This window comes from Hoplias malabaricus, chromosome 13 (assembly GCF_029633855.1).
Source record: "Hoplias malabaricus isolate fHopMal1 chromosome 13, fHopMal1.hap1, whole genome shotgun sequence".
NCBI classification, from domain to species: Eukaryota; Metazoa; Chordata; class Actinopteri; order Characiformes; family Erythrinidae; genus Hoplias; species Hoplias malabaricus.
In genome coordinates, this window is record NC_089812.1 from 34,586,910 (window position 1) to 34,605,886 (window position 18,977).

The following is an 18,977-nucleotide window of genomic DNA, read 5'->3' on the forward strand; positions in this document are numbered from 1 at the left end:
TAAAAATATATATATATTTTTAAATTGAAGATTAAAGCCAAAATGCATAAAAACGTACATTTGTTGAGAAAAAAAAACAGTGTATTCATAAATTCAGGGTCATGGATTGTCTCCACCAAGCCGAAGTAAAACCACGTTTCTCCAAGTTCACCAAGGCCGAATAAAAGGCTATAACTGAGTAACACTTCTTTAAAATAAAGCCTCTTTCACATCATGTGCAGTTTTGATATCTGTCTGTTAGGTGGCTGGGACATAATGACCTCCCACCAAGCTGAGTTAGAATCGCTGCAGGCCCCTCTTAACATTTTCTCCTAATACCCCTCCAGCTCTCAACCAATCCTCTTCTTTATCCCTTTATGGTAGGATAAATGTGACGCTTGGCTGGGCAATGGAAGCTTCTCTCTCTCTCTCCCTTTCTTTCTTTGGCACTCTGGTGCCAGGCACTCAATGAGCAGAGTCCTGTTTTGTGTGAAAGAGCCTGTGAGAGTCCATACTTGGAGACGCTGTGCAAAGGTTACAGTTTAAGATCTCCTTGAGTGGTCCCTTACTCGAGGTCAGACAAAGTCTGCTGCTGATTGGAGAGCAATTTTGCAGATTGTTTCATAAGAGTTAAGGATAGGGTTGGAGTACATCTAAAAGGGAAGGCGGACTGATACAAGCACAAAAGCCTGTTTGTACCAGGCACGGATAATCATGGTCAACACAGGTTCTTATGAACGACTGGCAGGGTGCTGTTGGAGAGTCTCCAAGAAAAAGGAAATCTGGACAGTTCTATGGGGGAGCGTAGTTAGAAATGTAGTCATGGACAGTTTCATTGTACCAGTAAGATCCGTGGCTTTATGCCTGCATGGTTATTAAAATCCTGATTGCTGTTTACAGTGAGGTCCTTGGTAATCTAGTGCACTGCCAAAAAAAAAAAAAACGTTGCTCAAGTCTGATAAATTATTTTATGGGTAGGATTTGATTTCCTAACATCTTGCCCTATCAGTGAGGGCTACGGTAAAAAGTATGACTCATTTTACCTCTTAATTCCCTACAGATAAATGTGAACTCGAGCACGACTGACGTACGATGAATTATGAATTACATTCCTATATTGTAACTTATAAAGCAAGGAAACCCCACAGAAATTAAGGCTAACATGGAACACCTAATCATTTTTGGAAGCTCTGTCGTTTGAGTATAAAATTGGAAAGAATGGTCATGCAAGAAATTATGAAAACGTAAGGGTCTGACAACACGAATTCCTCAGTCGTAGCACATATTCCCCTCAACGCTGCCTATTTAACCTTGAGCCAAGACATCAAGGTCAAAACAAAGACAAGGTTTTGTTTGGCTTTCGGTTATTTTCCATTAAGCTGCTCTGTGGGTGTGTGTCTCAAGCCCTGAAATATATTGCAGCTCCCGTCGCTGAGTAGATAATGCATAGTTGAGGATACGCGTCTGCTGAAAGCGTTTGTTCACCATTCACACGCCACGCCGAGCAGAACGTCTCCACAAACGTCGCGTTTCATTTTAGCTGTAAATGTGTAACATCAGTGGCTTCGACGGAACCCGTCGTACATTTTTCGTGCCGCTTTTTTTGTTCGCCTCCATGGCAGCAGGGCGTATTCACTTCTCCACCAAATGTGAAGGCACACGAAAATGAGACGGGGATCTATCCCGTCACGTGTGTAAGCCCTCTACTATCACGAATGTGAGGTTAATTCGACATATTTCGCGGTTTGGATGAGAAACCTGCGCTTTTTAACCGCCAGTAATGGGGATATTTCGCCAGTTCTTTTTCATGACCATATAAGGAAGGGTAGCGCTATCGCGTGCTCGCGCTGCCATAGGTTGGCCGTTGTCGCCTCGAGCTCCACTTTAACCCTTCAGCTGCTAAATTTTTTTCATTGCCCGCTGTCATTACTTCAAATTAATCGTTTCCGTAAATGGTTTTTACACAAAATAAAGGGGCAGAACATACCGTAGTTGCGTTTTAACGTCACTGTCAACGCTGTAAAGCGTCGCACAGCTCGGTTGGTGCGTTTTAAAGCAGCCAATTCTCTGAGATTTTGTATCTATGCTAATTCACTGTATGAAAAATCAATGCATTTCTACGCAGCTCTGTAGCGTAATTGATCGTCGAGTGTTAAGTCAGCGGCCCTGGTGTGGTCTGCCGATGTTAAAACTGGATTTGGGAGGCTCCGGGGGGAACGGAGTCAGTACAGCAAAGGAATTCTCTGACCTACATTTCACTGGTACCAATAACGGGGCTTTTTGCCGCGCCAAATTAAAAAAAACGAACTTCTGAGATTAAAGATCGTTTGCAGAATAGTAATGTTCATACGGTGTGTGAGCTCGATTATTACTAATGATCATTTGGTACTGAACCAAACAAGCCACTGATCATAGAGCCTCTGTCATGCAGCAGTTACCATTCTGAGATGAAAACTTGAGCCCCCTGTATATTTTGGACCTAATTTTGCACAGCACGTCCCTGCCAGTTATATTTAAAGGGAATGGTTCATTTAAAAACCTCTTTTTATACCGTAATGGACCATTAGCCGTCAACAGACTGATAAATGCGTAAGTGCACGAAGCATGACTTGGCAAAAATTGCCAATCTCTCAGTGTAAGACCCAAATGAACACATCTGTAATATTATTAAACGACAAACCCAGCCATAGACGTCACTCCACGGGTTTTACGATGCGCTAAAGCGTTTGTATTTTATTTTTCTAATTCCCTCAGCCATTCCTGATCTCAGAGAAATGGAGTGAAGTGTTAGAAAGTTGCAGAAGACGCAGGGTTGATTTGTGCAGCTGATTCGATCACCAAAGTCAACTGTTTATCTGTAGACACAGTTTGGGGAACAGAGGTTGTATTGTTGCAGCGATAGAAAAAAAATAATAGGCATTGAGCTCTTCGCAGCAGGTTATTTCCTCTGCACTCAGGTCGTTTCAGAGGTTTGGTGGAAAACAAAAACCAGGTTGTTATTTGTGCCCGAGTGATGCAGCTGATTTCGTCAATTTTATGAAACGTCTGAATGATGTTTGGACATTTGGGGGAGATGCAGAATATATTTCAACAGCAACACAAGAATATTTTGCCATGGAGCTACCCACGGCAGCTCGTCTCCTCTCTGCACTCATGGGATTAGTATATCCCCCCCTCCTCGTGCTGACGTCACCAGCCTGCCTGGCTATGGTAGGAACTCTTTTCCGAGGCAGGAGGCAGCAGCAGCAGCACAGAGAGAGAGAGAGAGAGAGAGAGAGAGAGAGAGAGAGAGAGAGAGAGAGCTTCACTGCCTACTGCTAACGAGCAACGGAATACAAGCAAGGGTCAGAGGGAGAGAGAGAGAGAAAAGAGAGGGAAAGAGAGAAGGGTGGGGAAACGAACGAGTCTAAGCCACGGCAGCTGTGGAAGTCGCCGGAATTCGGTCGCCCTCTTAATAAACGCGTGAGATTGCCTCGTAGCGAGCGAGAATGGATCTACCTGCCGTCGGAGAGCACGTCTTCGCGGTGGAGGGCATCGAGAAGAAGCGCGTGCGCAAGGTAGTCAACAACTAGAACCGGAGGGATGTGTGCGTGTGCAGTTTTGCAGTTGTGCGTGTGATGTTTTGTAATGCCCCTACAACTCACGGCGAATGTTACAATGTTGCACGTTTTCTTCCAGGGCAGAGTCGAGTATCTGGTGAAGTGGAGAGGGTGGTCTCCAAAGTAAGTCCCCTTTTTTCGTATCCGCACGGAACGCAGGCAGCGGTTCAAAGTCAGTTTTATTGGAAAGTGTAGCAGTGTGTTGAATGTGTTAGCTGTGCACGTACGTGTGTGTGGAAAGGGTTAGCTGTGGCTGTTTGTGTGCTTCAGATGGAGCCTCGTACGGATTCCATCACTAATTTATGCGAGCGAAAAGAGGTGGTGGGGGGGGGCGTTCTGCCATGTTATCCGATTTTAATTATTTCTGCATAGCTTGGCGGATCCACTTGAAAGTACAGTGCTGTTAAAATGGCCACCGCCGTCGACTACACCAAATAGTGCACTGTTTTGCAAAAGCGTGCGAGAAAAGACATTCCCCTCGTGACCAAGTTTTCTAGTGTATTTTTTGGTTCGTTGTTTTTCGGAACCGCGCGAGCATTTTTTCATCTGCGTTTAGCAGGCTTTTCCGACGCATTGTTGACACCACCCGGGCTCATGTGTAACTGTATGTGCACGGACACGTTGAGGAGTTTTATATTTGCTTCTCTCCTTTAAACGTTGACCCACTTCGTCTCCATTTTACAGATATAACACATGGGAACCGGAGGAGAACATCCTTGACCCTCGTCTTCTCGTCGCTTTCCAAAACAGGTGAGCCTGAAAGCGAATAGCTGAACTTGAGCTAATGTCCTTATATGGTGCTGGGAGGAGGGGCCTCTGCTCTCGCTGTGGAGCTAAAGATTGATTGCAGCCCCGTTGGCAAAGGCCTGACGACCACAAAGCCTCTTTTGATGCTCGCCGTCCCTAGCACGCTCACATTGTTTATATACAAAACAGTCCACTGCTAATAGTATTCCACTACGAAATGGAATAACGATGCAGTGTGACGTTTCCTTGCCGCCTACGGGAGAGGGTGTTGTAACGTATGTGAAACGTAATGTGTACCATTACTGAGGACGTTGGCTTGAAAATTGGAGATGAATGAATTATACTAGATAACACGAAGACTACATCAGCTCCCAACAGGTTTCTTTAATATCAAGGATGCCCTTGATGTCTGTCCATTAGGAAAGGATGCTGATTTATAAGCACTGTCCTAAGACTCTGTTTATTGGTGCAACTGCCAACACATGCTGTGGGATACAGCTGAGCTCAGGTACAAATTAAAACTCTTGAAATAGTTTATTTCTAAAGTGGGAACAAGCCACCGTCAAGAGTCAATAACTTTCAAAGAGCCTTGTATCAAAGGCACATGTTACATCCCTCTTCCGAGAGTATCTTTTGCACTGAATGTCTTTCTTAATAATGCACTTATTACTTCCTGGCATACTGCACTTAATGTAAGGTATTTTGCATAATTTGTGCTGTAGTTCGAATGTTAGCTCCTCTTTTGTAAGTCGCTTTGGATAAAAGCGTCTGCCAAATGCATAAATGTAAATGTAAATGTAAACATGGCTTGACACCTGTTTTCATGCAACATCCGTCACTCATATGACAGTTCCTTATGGCCATAGCCTGCTATGTTTTGCATTAGATCCGATAACGATCAGGAATTGGACGAAATATTTTGTTTGTGCTTTGGTTCCGCATTGGATTATTCAAATTGCACTGGTTGAGTTCAGTTGTGCATCATTAGTAGACAGAGTTATAACAATAATTTGTGTTGAAAGATAGTAAGGAGATAGGGGAATGAGGTGGCTTTGCTTGTTTTTCAGGAATGTAGTTATGATGATGATAAGGCAGAAGTAGTTTGTACACAACACAAGAACGTTAGGAATCTTCGGTCCGAGTTCAGCTCACATTGGTGTTCACGATGTCAGGTGAATTAACAATGAACAACCATTTTAATGTAGTTTTCAATGATGTCGGCAAGGCATGGGTCCTGAAGTTTGGACGATAGTTTCCCCTTTAAAATACATGGCAGCTTCACTTTGATTACATTGGTGTTGTAAAGGAGATGGAGGGTATATAGTGCTATTGTTCACGATGATATTTTGTGTTTGATTTTAGAGAGAGACAAGAGCAGCAGATGGGGTATCGCAAGAGAGGTCCTAAACCCAAACACCTCCTTATCCAGGTGAGCACAACCACATTAACGGATGTTACTTTTATTGTTACACATTTACTGTAAAACTGATGAGTCAGTTACACGTTTGCAGAATCCATTCTTTATTTTTTACTTAGATACGGTTCCATCAGTACTTACTTAGATCTCCATCAGTAAAGCAGATTGTTGTGCTCTATAAGGAATGGGTCGTTCTGTTTACAGAAGGCTCCACTCTGTCTGGATCTGTCCAAATGTCCTGAGCTGCCAGAAGATAAATGATAGTGTGATGGATACCTAATATATAACTACTGTTGCACAGCTAACACTTACAATGCATCTTTGTCAGGGTTGCTAGAATATATAGATAAACAAGACTGTATAACCTTTGGTTTTCTCTGGTGTAAAGCCAGGTGAATGGTAAATTTGAAAGCAAAACTGCACCAGCTAGTCTCTGTGTTAACGTTTACCGTCTGTATTCCAGCTACCTGCGTTTGCGCGGAGGTCCACCATCCTTGCTGGTCTCCAGGAAACATCACTGGATGACGAAAACCAGCTCAAAACCGACTCGCTTCAAATGTACCGGTCTCAGCCTCAGCATTACCAGCTCAACAGCAAAAAACACCACCAGTACCAGCCCAGCAGCAAGGAGATACCAGCAGAACCACACATAAATGGCAAAAAGAAACACTTCTACCAGCTTAACAGCAAAAAGCACCATCACTATCAGCCAGACCCGAAGATGTATGACCAGCAACTCACAAAGCCTAGGGAGATCAAAGGTCATGACCCCTCCATTAAAGAATGGAACCTCCCTCCAGCCTTGCAACAGAAATGGACATGTGAGAAGGAGACCGACTGCTTAAATAAAGTGAACGATTTGGCCGTGGAGCATAAACAGCTACCTGCTACGGCTAACAAGGAAGAGTTGGCAGTTAAGACCAGCTCAAAGGAGCCCTCGGTTCCCAACGGCATCAGCAGTAAGATGAAGATCATCAGGAATAAAAACAAAAATGGCAGAATTGTTATTGTCATGAGCAAGTACATGGACAACGGCGTTCAGCCGTCCAAAGGGAAAAGCACGGATTCGTCTGGAATAGAGAAACTGCAAAAGACCGAGGAGCCTGTTAATGGAATGGCAGGCAATGTTATAACAGTTCCATCAGGTCTGGAGAAAGATGCTCTTAAAGACAGCTGTGTCAGCAGAAACTCTGCTACCGGTTCACATGTTCACAAAGTGCCTCACAAAAAGTTTGAGCTCTCAAAAGCGAAAGCTGTTATAGAAGTGGAAGGGAAATCAGAAAAGAACGTGGGTACTATTGATTTATCCAGTGATGAGCCTTTGCAGCTGACCACCAAACCTAACACTCCACCCATATCAACTGAGACAGATGCTCCATCTCAGAAAGAATCCACCAGTCACCAGCTCAGTCATCGTAAACGCAATCTGTCAGAGTGTCATGAGGGTGGCGGTGAATGTAAAAGGTTCCTCAGCTCCAGGAGTATCAGCGCTCCTAATCCTGGTTTCTCATCCCCTCAGAGGGAACCCATAGACCTCCATTTTTCGGGCCGAAACACCAGCAGGAGCTATAGTTATGACTTTACTCACGCCGTTCCTGAAGAACCTATTGACCTGAGCTGTGGAAGGACTAAAACGCAAACAGAACCACCTGCAGAACCCCACGTTACGCTGAAGGACGCTCCGGAGGCTTCCAAAAAATCGGAAGAACCGGTCACCCATTTTAAGCCATTTACGGGGAACATCATCATCACGGACGTCACCACAAACTGTTTAACTGTGACCTTTAAGGAGTATGTCTCAATATAATCCCCTCCCATTGACTCCAACAAGGACGTGTAGATATGTAAATTACGATGTCTGTATATATGTTAAAGAAATGTACAGAAATGAAAGATATTTTTTCTTTACAGTGTAGTTTTTAATTTCTTTTGGTATATTTGAAGGTCTATACATGCACAGCGTAAAAAAATGTTTGGAAATTTAACGACACGTACAGCACCTACTCGCGGGCAAATCAGTAGCAGAGAAGAAATTAGCTTAAGATTTTGATAAAGCTTCAATGAAAAAGCACTTACTTTCCGCCTAGAAGTTGCACAAGCAATGAAAATGACCGAAGATATCAGTAACTCAAAGGGCAGACTTCCAAATTAAGAGTCTCTGTGAAGTTGTTCTGCTTTCATCAGTGCAAATGCATGGCCTTCCATGTGAACAGGCAGATCAGTCTGGGCTACACATTTCCATTCCATTAGCAAATATATAGCACAAAACTGCAGGATGTAACAGCCTCCAAGGCGTTTTTGAGCTGGAGTGTAGTATCTTTACTAATCCAAGTTGTAAGCTGCACTTTGTCCTCTGAAATGAAGAAGGCTGGTTTAAATAGGATCAACAGGGTGGATTCCATTTTCATTCTGTGGTGATGTTTAATGCTGATTAACTTGTTTTTATACCATCACATGTCTCAGGAGTACACTTCTGTATCATCATGACATACCAATTAAGACTGAGCCTGTTTTCGAGTCATTGTCTCTTCATATCCCAGTCTTTAGACTGCGTATTGTTATGCTAGATTTAAAACCAGTTAACCTAGCATGACATGCTAACGGAAAGGTGCGACCAATCAGTGTGTTTTAGACAATGCAGCACAGGCTACTGTAAACTGCTGCTTAAGTGTTTTACTTATTTGATTCCATTATGTAGTCCCAAAATTTGCCGTTAACGGCCACAACGTACAGAGTACAGGGTGGTGTTATATGTTACCGATATTTTATCAAGCTTCTTGTAGTCGTACAATCTTAATACCATAGCCAGACAGTATGTGTGAGAGTTTTTTGTGGTGCCTGTGACGGTGCTACACCGGGCCTTGTTCGTAATTTGACCATTCGTGACAGATTTGTAACTTCCGTTCCCCATAATTGTATTTCTCAAAGCACAGCTTAATAACACCCTACTTCTGTCAAAACGCGTTTATGATAAAACCAAAAAACCGTGAACATGTGTTTGTATAAGCCCACGATAATAATCACAAACGACAAACGTTTATATGTCACTTCACAGGGCAGAACCGTTAAATCAGCAAATTCAGACAGCAGTCTAGTTTTTTACGTCTTAATATGTACGTGCCTGAGATCAAGATATTTTCTGCATGTATGTCATGATTGTTCATTTCAGAAATGTCCCCAAATGCACCTGTTACTACTGGAACTATCCAAAACAACAACAACAAAAAAACAGTCCTCCTTATAAGGGCATTGAAATAAAGGATTAATTTTCTGAATTTGTATTTGGTCGTTATTTAAACAGCTGTCTTTGAAGCTTAAGGCCAATATCTGTTGCAGTCTGATCTGAATAATCCATAAGAGAAACCCATCTCATGAAATGTGTTGTTCAGGGTGTGATGTGACCTCACCTTTACATTTTGACTGTATGAGTCACGCTAGAATTGCTCACTCTGTTTACCTAAATAACTACACCTCGACCGCTTATCATTCACGTCAAACACACTCAAACACGACTTCACAAGCGTGATAACCCAAAGATGAGACCCTCTGAAGTAATGGCAGCAGCCTGGTGCCCTGAATGAACGCTAGCTATTTATTTAGCTCCTCCAGGACCTAAAGGAACGGCAGCTCTTATGTCTACACAGAACTTGATTGGCGAATGCTAAGCAGAGTGTTAAGATCACTGTGTTCATTGCAGGTTTTCGAGAGCAGCTCACTTCAGAGTCTGTAATGTAATACCCTCTGCACAAACACTTCACATGTCATCCACATGTGGCAATGCACTGTACATTCAAAACATCAGCACTTAATGTTTAATTGCAGGGTAATGGTGAACATATGTTCCAACACGTTATACCACCCTGCCGTTTTTCCTGTCTCTTCTTTTTTGCTGTAGAGCCGAGTTCCTACCAGGCCACGGAGCATGTCAATGTGCTCCTTATAATCTACAGGCTTTAACCTTCCTTACTGGTGTAAATCTTACTCCACGTAGTGAAACATACCTCAGAAAAATAATCGTGACACGACAACAAGAGTTTTTCTTTTTCTGTTTCTGAATTGTTATTGAGTGCAAACCTCAGTGGAGGGACTGCTACTGACTTTAAACAAAGACAAACCTCGAAATGGTTTTCATATATTAACCCGTTCAGCTCTCCTTTAGTTGATGAGACTAACTAGAGTGAACTAAAGGCCTTGCTCGTAGGCTTTGTGCTAGAAATCAAAACGAGTAAATAACCAAAGTTAAGCAAAAATCACTGATAAACGAAACTAAAATCGAAATGACACTCGGTTTTTATTCCCCTTTATTTTCCTTTAAACTGAAGGATTCAAATCAACAAGTGACGCTACTTCGTGAGCGTATCTTATGTAGAAAACAATAAATAAATAAATAAATAAATAAATAATGGAGGGAGGGGGGGGGGTCACTACATGTCACATTAGCTCACATTTAGGCTCCCCCTAAAAATATGTTCCTTGATAAGAAAAATATGACACTGAACACATTTTAAAAGCTCGTTTAAAGGACCATGTGTTACACGGTCTTTACTGTAGGACCAACCGATAATAGACAGAAGTATTGTTTTGAGTATCACTTCTATTAATAAAAGTTGGAATCTCGAAGAACCTATTTTTGAAGGTGTACGCTTCGTAGGCAGTTGATGTGACAGCAATTCAATAGTTGGCTTCTCACTGACATTTCTGAGACTGAAATGATGTGGCTGTAAATGTGGAGTCCACTTATTTGGAGCTAATAATAAAGCTCGACGATTAATCGCTTGTGTGAGAGCACGATGTTTGTTTTAGCGTTTTGTTAAAAAACGGACTTGAATTCCTCAGACCGAAACAGTTTGGGAAGGGACCTGCTGGTGGGTTACTCATAGCGTACCTCCATTTCAGCGAGTCCCGTTCTTTTTTTTCTTTTTTTTAACGGTATGTTCCCTTGTGGCTTTTACGTGTGGGACATGACGGGGTGCTTTTCACAGCTGTTAAACCCTCAACACCGCCGCGTGTTCTCGAAACGTTCATCTGGGCGACCATTTAAACCGGCTGAAAAACGTTTCCCCGCAGCTGGAGAAAAGAAAATGGCTGTCCTCTCTCCTCCTCCACTTATTCAGATCACGGCACGTAGAGGCGCTGTATAAATAACACGGCGGACTGACGCCAGAGTCTAGCACTAAATTAACCTGGAATGCACATCAGGCAGCTGAAGACCCCAGAGGGCATGACTTTCTCAGCGTCGAAGCGGACGACGTGTTTAAATATTGCAATAGCCTACGAGCGTCAATCTACCACACGTCCATGTTTTAATTGATCGATATGCGTCGGATACTTAAAATTATGTCGTATGTACGGAGGAATTTGAGTAACACAGCCAATAATATTGAATAATTCACATTTGTTTAACTCTGTGTGGCCGTGCCTGTTGTGTTGTCATCTACCGGTTGCGTTGAGTTCACGACAAAATTATCGTAACGTTTGCTATTTTATTTCACCTCACACGTCAGATGAACGTGAGCTAATTTTGAGGTGTTAAAGTGATGTTTTTGACATTAGACCAAGATTTCCGCCCAATTGTTGTGGGCTAATTTATGTAAGCTCAGTAAAATGGGGGAAATAGAAAAAAATGTGGGAAACAAATAACAAAAACCAACCACCCAATCGTTTCTGATAAATGAGTTGCGGTCCACAGCTCTGCGATTGGAATGGAAAAGCAAATATTAGACTCCTGTGTATGTATTAGTGTCGGGTTATTTTTATTTATTTATTTTGTCCCTGCTTTATTTTCCGTTGTTCTTGACTATATCTGCTAGGTAGAGATACTAGCAGGTTAAAAAATGCACCTACTGCCTCTTAATTCCTTAGGTGGATCCTTAACTGAGAGCCGCGCGCGTGTCTGGCGCCATTGCAGCACTGCAGACACGCGCAAGCCAATCAACGTCGGCACCAAATAAGGACAACCCCACATACGACCGCCGGATAAAACACGAAAATTTGTTTTTAATTTAGACGCATCCAGCGTTCTGCTGTTAGAATTCACTGGGTTCCGTCTCCCTGTCAGTCGCCTTAACACCACCGAGGCTCTTTTATTCACCTTCTTTGTCCAGTGCGGCTCTTTGTTTGTTATCCCATTAGCAGAACTGGAGAATTAAACCAACACCACACCGCACCGCTGATGTATATCACGCTAAGTGTGTCAACATCGAGCCCAGAAACCGTGAAATCGAACCGTTTCTAATATTTGCTTTGTGTTGCTTTCATTTTAATAAGGTTTTCTGTCCGTTTGTGAACTTAGGGATTTTTACGCATAACAACGTTTAACGTTTAACGTTTAACCGGTCATTTGAATCCAGCCGAAATTATAACCATTTAAATGTTATGAGTGTTTTTTTTTTTTGCGTGTGAAGAGTATAAGGTAGTAATGAATTTATCGCGGTTAAAAATGAATACAAGGTTCGGTGTCATAATATAGTCTTCACAGTCATTAACTTTAACGGTGGTATTTTTGCACCTGCGTCATTTGGTCATACAAATATGTACGTTATTCCACAATTATGAATCGAATTCTGACATAAAATATTAAATGTACCAGCTTGTTTATTTTTTTTTTAATGATCACAGTCAGTCGAAGAGTGGCACTAAAGAAAATACAAATAAACCAATCGAAAAATGGCACCCAATTTTTTCTGAAGTCAAAGAATGATATATACAGTTTAATGCTCAGCTAAAGGTTGAATTGTCCTTATGCGGTAGTATTTTATGTTTAACTGAGACGAATCAAACAACTGAATTATTTAATTTCAGCCAAAAAACAAAAAAAAAACGATGTACATAAATACCAAGGTTTTACTGTAAATCATATATACTTTAATATACACATAAGCGATTAATTTTCTTCTTTTATAATTAATCCGAACTCGCCCAGCATTGTTCTTGTTGGTATATATTTCTGTGATTAAACCAATACATAACTAACCAATTCATTTCGCTACATTTAATTCCTAATTCGTTTAAATTAAATGAAAGTATAAAATGGCACATTTTTAACTATTTTTTTCAATTCATTAAAAATGGATGCCAAGTAAATGTATGTGATATTTGACTATATAAATAACATTAATGAAATTTAATAATATACCCTAATCACGCGGAAAAATTATTTCTTAAGATTATAAATGGCCTGATTCTTAGAATGATTTTTAACGCATTGTTACTGAAATAAAAAAAAATTAAACATAAAATATTAAACTGTATGAGGGCAAATATTTATAATCACGATAAACTATAAAGGATTGTGACGTGTATTGTTATTTTATTGCACTTTTTAGTTTTCTTCTTTCACTTTAATATTAATTGGTTGTAAATTTACAGGTGGACTAATTAAAATCATTTATTCAAATAAATATTATTGGTTCATTTTTAAAATATAAAAGACACAACGGAAATGTTTCGGTCATTTGGACCGCTCATTTGTGCGCTATAGACCCTATATTGTCGTATACTACAGGTTTAATTAAAATATCCTATTAGGGTAGAGAGAATAAATATCAACTCTGAAATATGAAATATGAACTGAAGGGAATAAAGAAATGTAAATAGAGATAAAAAAAAACGTCTGTCCGACATTTGTTTAAAGACACATTTATATTCTGAGTTAAGCGGTTTAGGATTTACGATGTGATAAGGAAATTATCGTGACACTTGTTAAAAAATAAAATAGTAATCGTAGTTTAATTGTTTTATCAGCAGTAACTCCTTTCAGTACGCTATGCGCTTCTTTAACAACCGCGTCTAGCGTTTGCTGTGCTGAGTATGAGTGCGACAGAACGTTTGACACCATTCAGTACATAAATGTGACGCTATAGGCCGCGGATAATCGTCAGGGAGCCTAACCGTAGAGCTATTTTGGGAGAACTCATTTTAAAACACAGGGCCAGACCCAGATTAAATCCAAGCCAAAAAAAATATACGTGCGCTGAAATTTACACCAAGATTAGACGAGATGAATGGCTGTTATCGGAAGCGACTAAAATTTCCAGTACCGACGAGAACTAATTACGTTTAAATAAAACTGTGCTTGAGATCTATAGCTGGATTTGAGACGTATGTAGGCGTATTATTTGTTTCTCTAAGCCTTTAAAGCTACATGGCAGAAAAGCCAAAGACAACAACGCACACCCAAAGCAAACGCACGGACATTTAGACAAATGTGACAGTTTTGTGGCCAGAGAGATATTTGAAGACAGACATTGAAGGGGTTCGCCGTAAAATGGCAGACGTTAGTAAACAAGGAGAAGCAAAAGCTAGAGCCCAAGCTAAACAGCGGATTCAACCATTGTAGGACAAATAACTCCCTGGTGTGTTTGCCGGTTTGTGCTTCTGCGACCTGTTGCTTTCTGAGTTATACACGCACCGCGGGCGCGTTGCTCTGCGGCACCAGTATCTCATCTGTCTCTCCTCAGTCTCTCTGCAGCCCGCGCCAGCTCCGTCACTTCCTCGGAAACACAACTCGGCTCCTCCCGCCCATGGCAACTGCTCTCGCATAGCAACGGCTCGACCAATGGTCTCCACCAGATACGGTCCCACCGACTCCGGTCCCATGGCAACAGTTTAGAACGTGCTGACGTCTCCACGACCGAGTATTATGGGCTGTGGCAGAAAGAGCGCTGCGGGACGGAGGTAAACATGGAGCTGTCTGCCGTCGGGGAGCGGGTGTTCGCCGCCGAGTCCATCATCAAGCGCCGCATTAGAAGAGTACGTGCGCAGCTCGTGCGGTTTATTACCGCGTGCTGGCTCGGCCAACACGAGCGCTGGAGATTTGTTCGCGTCCTGTTGTTTTTGACAAGTTGACAACGTTAAAGGCTAACTAGCTAGCGCGGCTAGTGTTGCTAATGGGTTGCCCGTGTGTTTTAGCTGTCAATCTCTCTCACTCTCTCTCTCTCTTTCTCGCAGGGTCGGATGGAGTATCTGGTGAAGTGGAAAGGCTGGTCTCAAAAGTGAGTGGGCCTTCGAACCCGTGTTTCTGTTGTCGTCATCAGTGTTGCGTTTATATTTGTGGTAGAAGCCTGCTAACGGTAGTCGGCTGCTACCGAGTCCCAGCGCTAGCTCAGTGCCTGAGCGCCGTGCAGAGAGCCGCCGCGTAACGGACCGGGCTTCGGAACTCTGTGCTAAAACGTTAGCTGGCATTTTAAGGCCAACGACAAGGTTAGCATGCGCGCTAATTCGCGGAAACTCTTAACGGATTCCTTAATTGTTTAATCTGCTGAGGTATTTTTCCAGTTAACCCGAGCTTTAGACGCCAGCACTTTTACGGCGGCGGTAAACTTCAACGTTGCCCACTTTACCCACGCCTTTCGCGTTTTCGTTACAGATACAGCACCTGGGAACCGGAGGAAAATATCCTCGACGAACGTCTCTTCGCTGCTTTCGAGGAGAGGTTTGTGCACCTTCGACACATACACATCCGCTAGATTTAACCTCCAGCTTATCCACTGTTGTCACTGTTAGATCTGCTGTTTGACGAATATAGAGTTGTCGCTTTTCGTTACAGAGAGCGCGAGAGGGAACTGTACGGGCCGAAAAAGAGGGGCCCGAAGCCCGAGACTTTCTTATTAAAGGTGGGCTTTTACTGAGCCTTGTGCTCCCCTTATTATAGTGAGTGTTAAATCATAATAATAATAAACTACAGCTTAACCACAGTAAATCCTGCTGTGCGAGATTGGTAAGTGTATAAGTGTTTCACACGGATTTTTATTTATTTATATTCTATCATTGCACTTTAAAATTCGTTGTGTTGCACGCGCCTTACACAGAAAACCTCCTCCTTAAAAAGAGCTGAGCATCATAATATCACCTGACAGATATTTGCTGTCATTAAATGGTCTCCTGAAGGACCAGGGTTGAATTTGCTGGATCCTTTTTAGAAAAGAAGACTGTAGGGTTTGATTCATCTGAAAATCCACTTGGTCATGACACACACAGACACACAAACAAGCGTCAACCTGTCACACCATCGCACACCAGATGAGGCCAAGCTTCAGGGACTTGCTTTCATGTCAACACTGAACTTGTTTGTGTATTTAAGCAGTGAGCAGTGCTGGTAACTGTCATGAAGTTTAGAAAACAATTATAAAGCACTGAAAAATAGTCAAAGCTGTATAAGTGGGTTTTGTTTGGAAAAGAAGAGAAAATAAGGAGCATTGTCTATTTCAGACTGGTATATCTCTTGTCTAAATATGGTTTGTTGATGTTTTATAAAAAGCAAAACGGCTGTTTTGTAATAATAATAATATCATATAAAACACTGTAAATATTTTGTGAACCTAAGTACGTTATTAGAGGTGCACCGTATATTTTAAAAATAAAATAAATATACATTAAATAGAGTTTGGATCCAGGTTTGTTTCGTTTTTCTCAGAAACCCTTTTGATTTTGTTGAATAGAAATGTAATGTGTAACATAAACATAATAAGATTTATTTGAATAGTTATCAGAACATTAAAAAAAAAACCAGTCAAATTTATTGTTGCGCTTTTCTTCTTTCCTTGAATCATAACTTCAGGCCAAAGCTAAAGCCAGCGCCAAAAATTATGACTTTAGAAGAGAGATGTCGCGAGAAATCCGGGTGTCTTTCCCTGTGGCGGAGCCGGTGGTTACCCCACGAGCTCGGGAAGGTCTTCGGACTGTGGTGCCCACTATCTATCCCCCAAGCACCGTGAACCGGGGTGAAAGCGTTCGGTTTAGTTACCCAGAGCCAGAGAGGAAGTCTCGGCATGAGCAGGTTCACATTGACTTTCATAACGCTCCTAAAAAGAGAGGACCAAAACCAAAGCTTTGTTTCCCGGGCGACGCTCCGAGCAGCTACCCGTCCGCGGTAAGCTATAAGCGGAGAGTGGACGAGCACTTCTCCCTGAGCCGCTCCAACACGGGGGCACAACTGACACAGCAGTTTCGGAGCAGAGACGTTCAGAAGCACGTCTCCAGAACCAGCTTATATGGATCCAGTGAGCCGACCGATGATGACAGACTCTCTCCAGATCCACTGAACGTGGAGGAAGAAGGAGGAGGAGGAGGCGAGCTGTGGAGCCCATGTCTGAAAAACATGGAGAAGGTGATAGTGACGGACATCACCAGTAACTCTCTGACTGTAACGATTAAAGAGAGCTCCACAGACAAAGGCTTCTTCAGGGAAAAAAGATGATTGATAAGAGGCCTGAGGCAGAATGGCTCCGAAATCGGTATCTAACCCTTAACAGTCTGCATTTCTTAGTCCTTAACTGTATGTCTCTCAATCATGTATATATTTAACCAGTGGAATAGTCTGCATAAAAATTTTCCTCCGTATTTTCTATGAAAATGAAATATATTTTTGTACTTCCCGAGTTTTTTTGTGTAATGTGCAGCAGTAAATGTTCTTTTCTGTCCTCGCCTCGGCCAGATGGTGACCGGGCACACACTGCTGATAACATATTCAGCTTCCAGCACCTTTTTCTAGAGGAAGGCCAGATAGTTCCTCTACTATTATCTGCTAATATTGTATAATAATGTTCCTTGTTGTACTGTGTGAGCAGAGATTGTGTATAATGTATATTTGAAGGTCTAACATTGTATTAAAGCACAAAGTAAAATTATGAATATTAAATCAACTGGTGTGTGGTCCCGATGTTTTAAAGGTAAAAATGTAGAGTCTTCCAGGGGCGTCTCACGCGCAATTTTTTAAAAGTAATTTTTTTAAATACGGTGCAGGGCTTTGAGGGGAAAAAAAATGTGCCTAGAGTTGTTACTAACACGTAGTGAAGGGACATGTAATGAACATGTAAGACTCGGTAAAGTTGCGCATTGGTTTTATTTACGTATTTTGCTTAGTTTGCTAAGGCTCTTGCTGTATTTTAACACCACATTTATGGTCCGTCGCGAGGAGTCTGTTGTCGACAGATACATTTCTGTATCTTCGTAAACGTATGTTTACGTTCTAGCGCAAAATAATCTGTAATTTTTGTTCTGTGACGTTTTCCATTACGCTGGACAAAGGCACGGAAAACAATGCGTAAGCCTGAATATAATCTGAAGGATATTTTGAGTGTGGTACAAAATGTCTTAAATACGTATTTACTGACAAGAAGTTTTCCCGCTTTTTATGCCTTAATTGATTTATTATGATTGCGAGTTTAAAATGATTTAGTTGTAAACAAATCGTAAATTCATTTAATTAGAATTAGCGTCTAATTATCTATGTATCTAATGATAATGCTGAAAATGTAAATTAAAAAAAATTACTAATGTAATTTATAAAGAATAACAAAGGATCCTAATAAATGAAAAATGAGTGAATTGGACTCTGATTGGAAAAGGTCCTTTTTTTTTTGTCTAAAATTCTGTTTAATCACTGGTGGTCCTCCCAGTTTGCCCTCAGTGGACCGACCGTGGTCCGCCGTCTCCTTGCTCTCAGGGAGTGTAGGGACCCGCGACGCTAAAATAGATTGGCGGAAAAGATGATGATGATTGTACGGAATTGCGCTGTGGAATGGGGCAGACAACATAAAAGTAGAAACAAAATCACTGAATTATAAACTCGTTATAAAAACCTCTGATAATTGTGTACGACTTCAGATTCTGCGGTTTAAATTTCAATGTATTTTTCTTCTGGAAAAATCAGAAAATCCACGAGTTTTGTTGTTTTAACCGGAAACCGGATTTACACCATTGCGAATCACTCGTTATATTTTTTTTCAAATGGGGGGAAACAAGATTATTGAGGCGTACAGTTTACCAGATTTACATGTGATTCCAGGGGTTTAATGGAAGATTCAAGAAACAGAGAAGTGGGTTTAAAAAAAAGAATGACGGGTTTGCTTTTAATTTAAAAGCATATTGGCCGAGAGTTTACTGAAGAGTTACGAGGAGCTCTTCATTGAATCCATATATATTAGACTTCCCTGTGCCTTACCAAAATGTTTAAAATTCCTTTTAACACAAAAAATGTGTGAAACATGGCGATGCTTTTGCATTACATTGGAAACGCTTTTTCGCTGTTGAGAATACAGCCGGACGATACGACTGCGTGAACTACTGCCAGACCCTCCAGACCTCCCAGGTGTTGAAAAACCACTGAAATCCGCAAGAGGTCGCCATGACCGTGTTCCAGAACAATCTCCCAGCAGACCGCTCCAAAAAGTAACCTCTAACAGGCCCCTTCTCCCTCTCTTTCCTAGAGGCCCAGTTCACTCTCGGCTTGAAAA

General features: G+C 41.7%; 2 protein-coding genes across 2 annotated transcripts; both read left to right on the plus strand.

The window, feature by feature from the left end:
* Window positions 1-3,303: 3,303 nt before the first annotated feature.
* Window positions 3,304-8,998, plus strand: cbx4 (chromobox homolog 4 (Pc class homolog, Drosophila)). The gene is made up of 5 exons (XM_066641988.1): window positions 3,304-3,536; window positions 3,658-3,701; window positions 4,263-4,328; window positions 5,688-5,754; window positions 6,206-8,998. The coding sequence occupies exons 1-5, from the start codon at window positions 3,468-3,470 to the stop codon at window positions 7,547-7,549; spliced, it is 1,590 nt and encodes a 529-aa protein (XP_066498085.1). The 5' UTR covers window positions 3,304-3,467; the 3' UTR covers window positions 7,550-8,998.
* A 5,323-nt stretch (window positions 8,999-14,321) lies between these two features.
* On the plus strand, window positions 14,322-17,352 carry cbx8a (chromobox homolog 8a (Pc class homolog, Drosophila)). Its single transcript, XM_066641989.1, has 5 exons — window positions 14,322-14,493; window positions 14,692-14,735; window positions 15,110-15,175; window positions 15,290-15,356; window positions 16,301-17,352. The coding sequence occupies exons 1-5, from the start codon at window positions 14,425-14,427 to the stop codon at window positions 16,937-16,939; spliced, it is 885 nt and encodes a 294-aa protein (XP_066498086.1). The 5' UTR covers window positions 14,322-14,424; the 3' UTR covers window positions 16,940-17,352.
* Window positions 17,353-18,977: the final 1,625 nt, after the last annotated feature.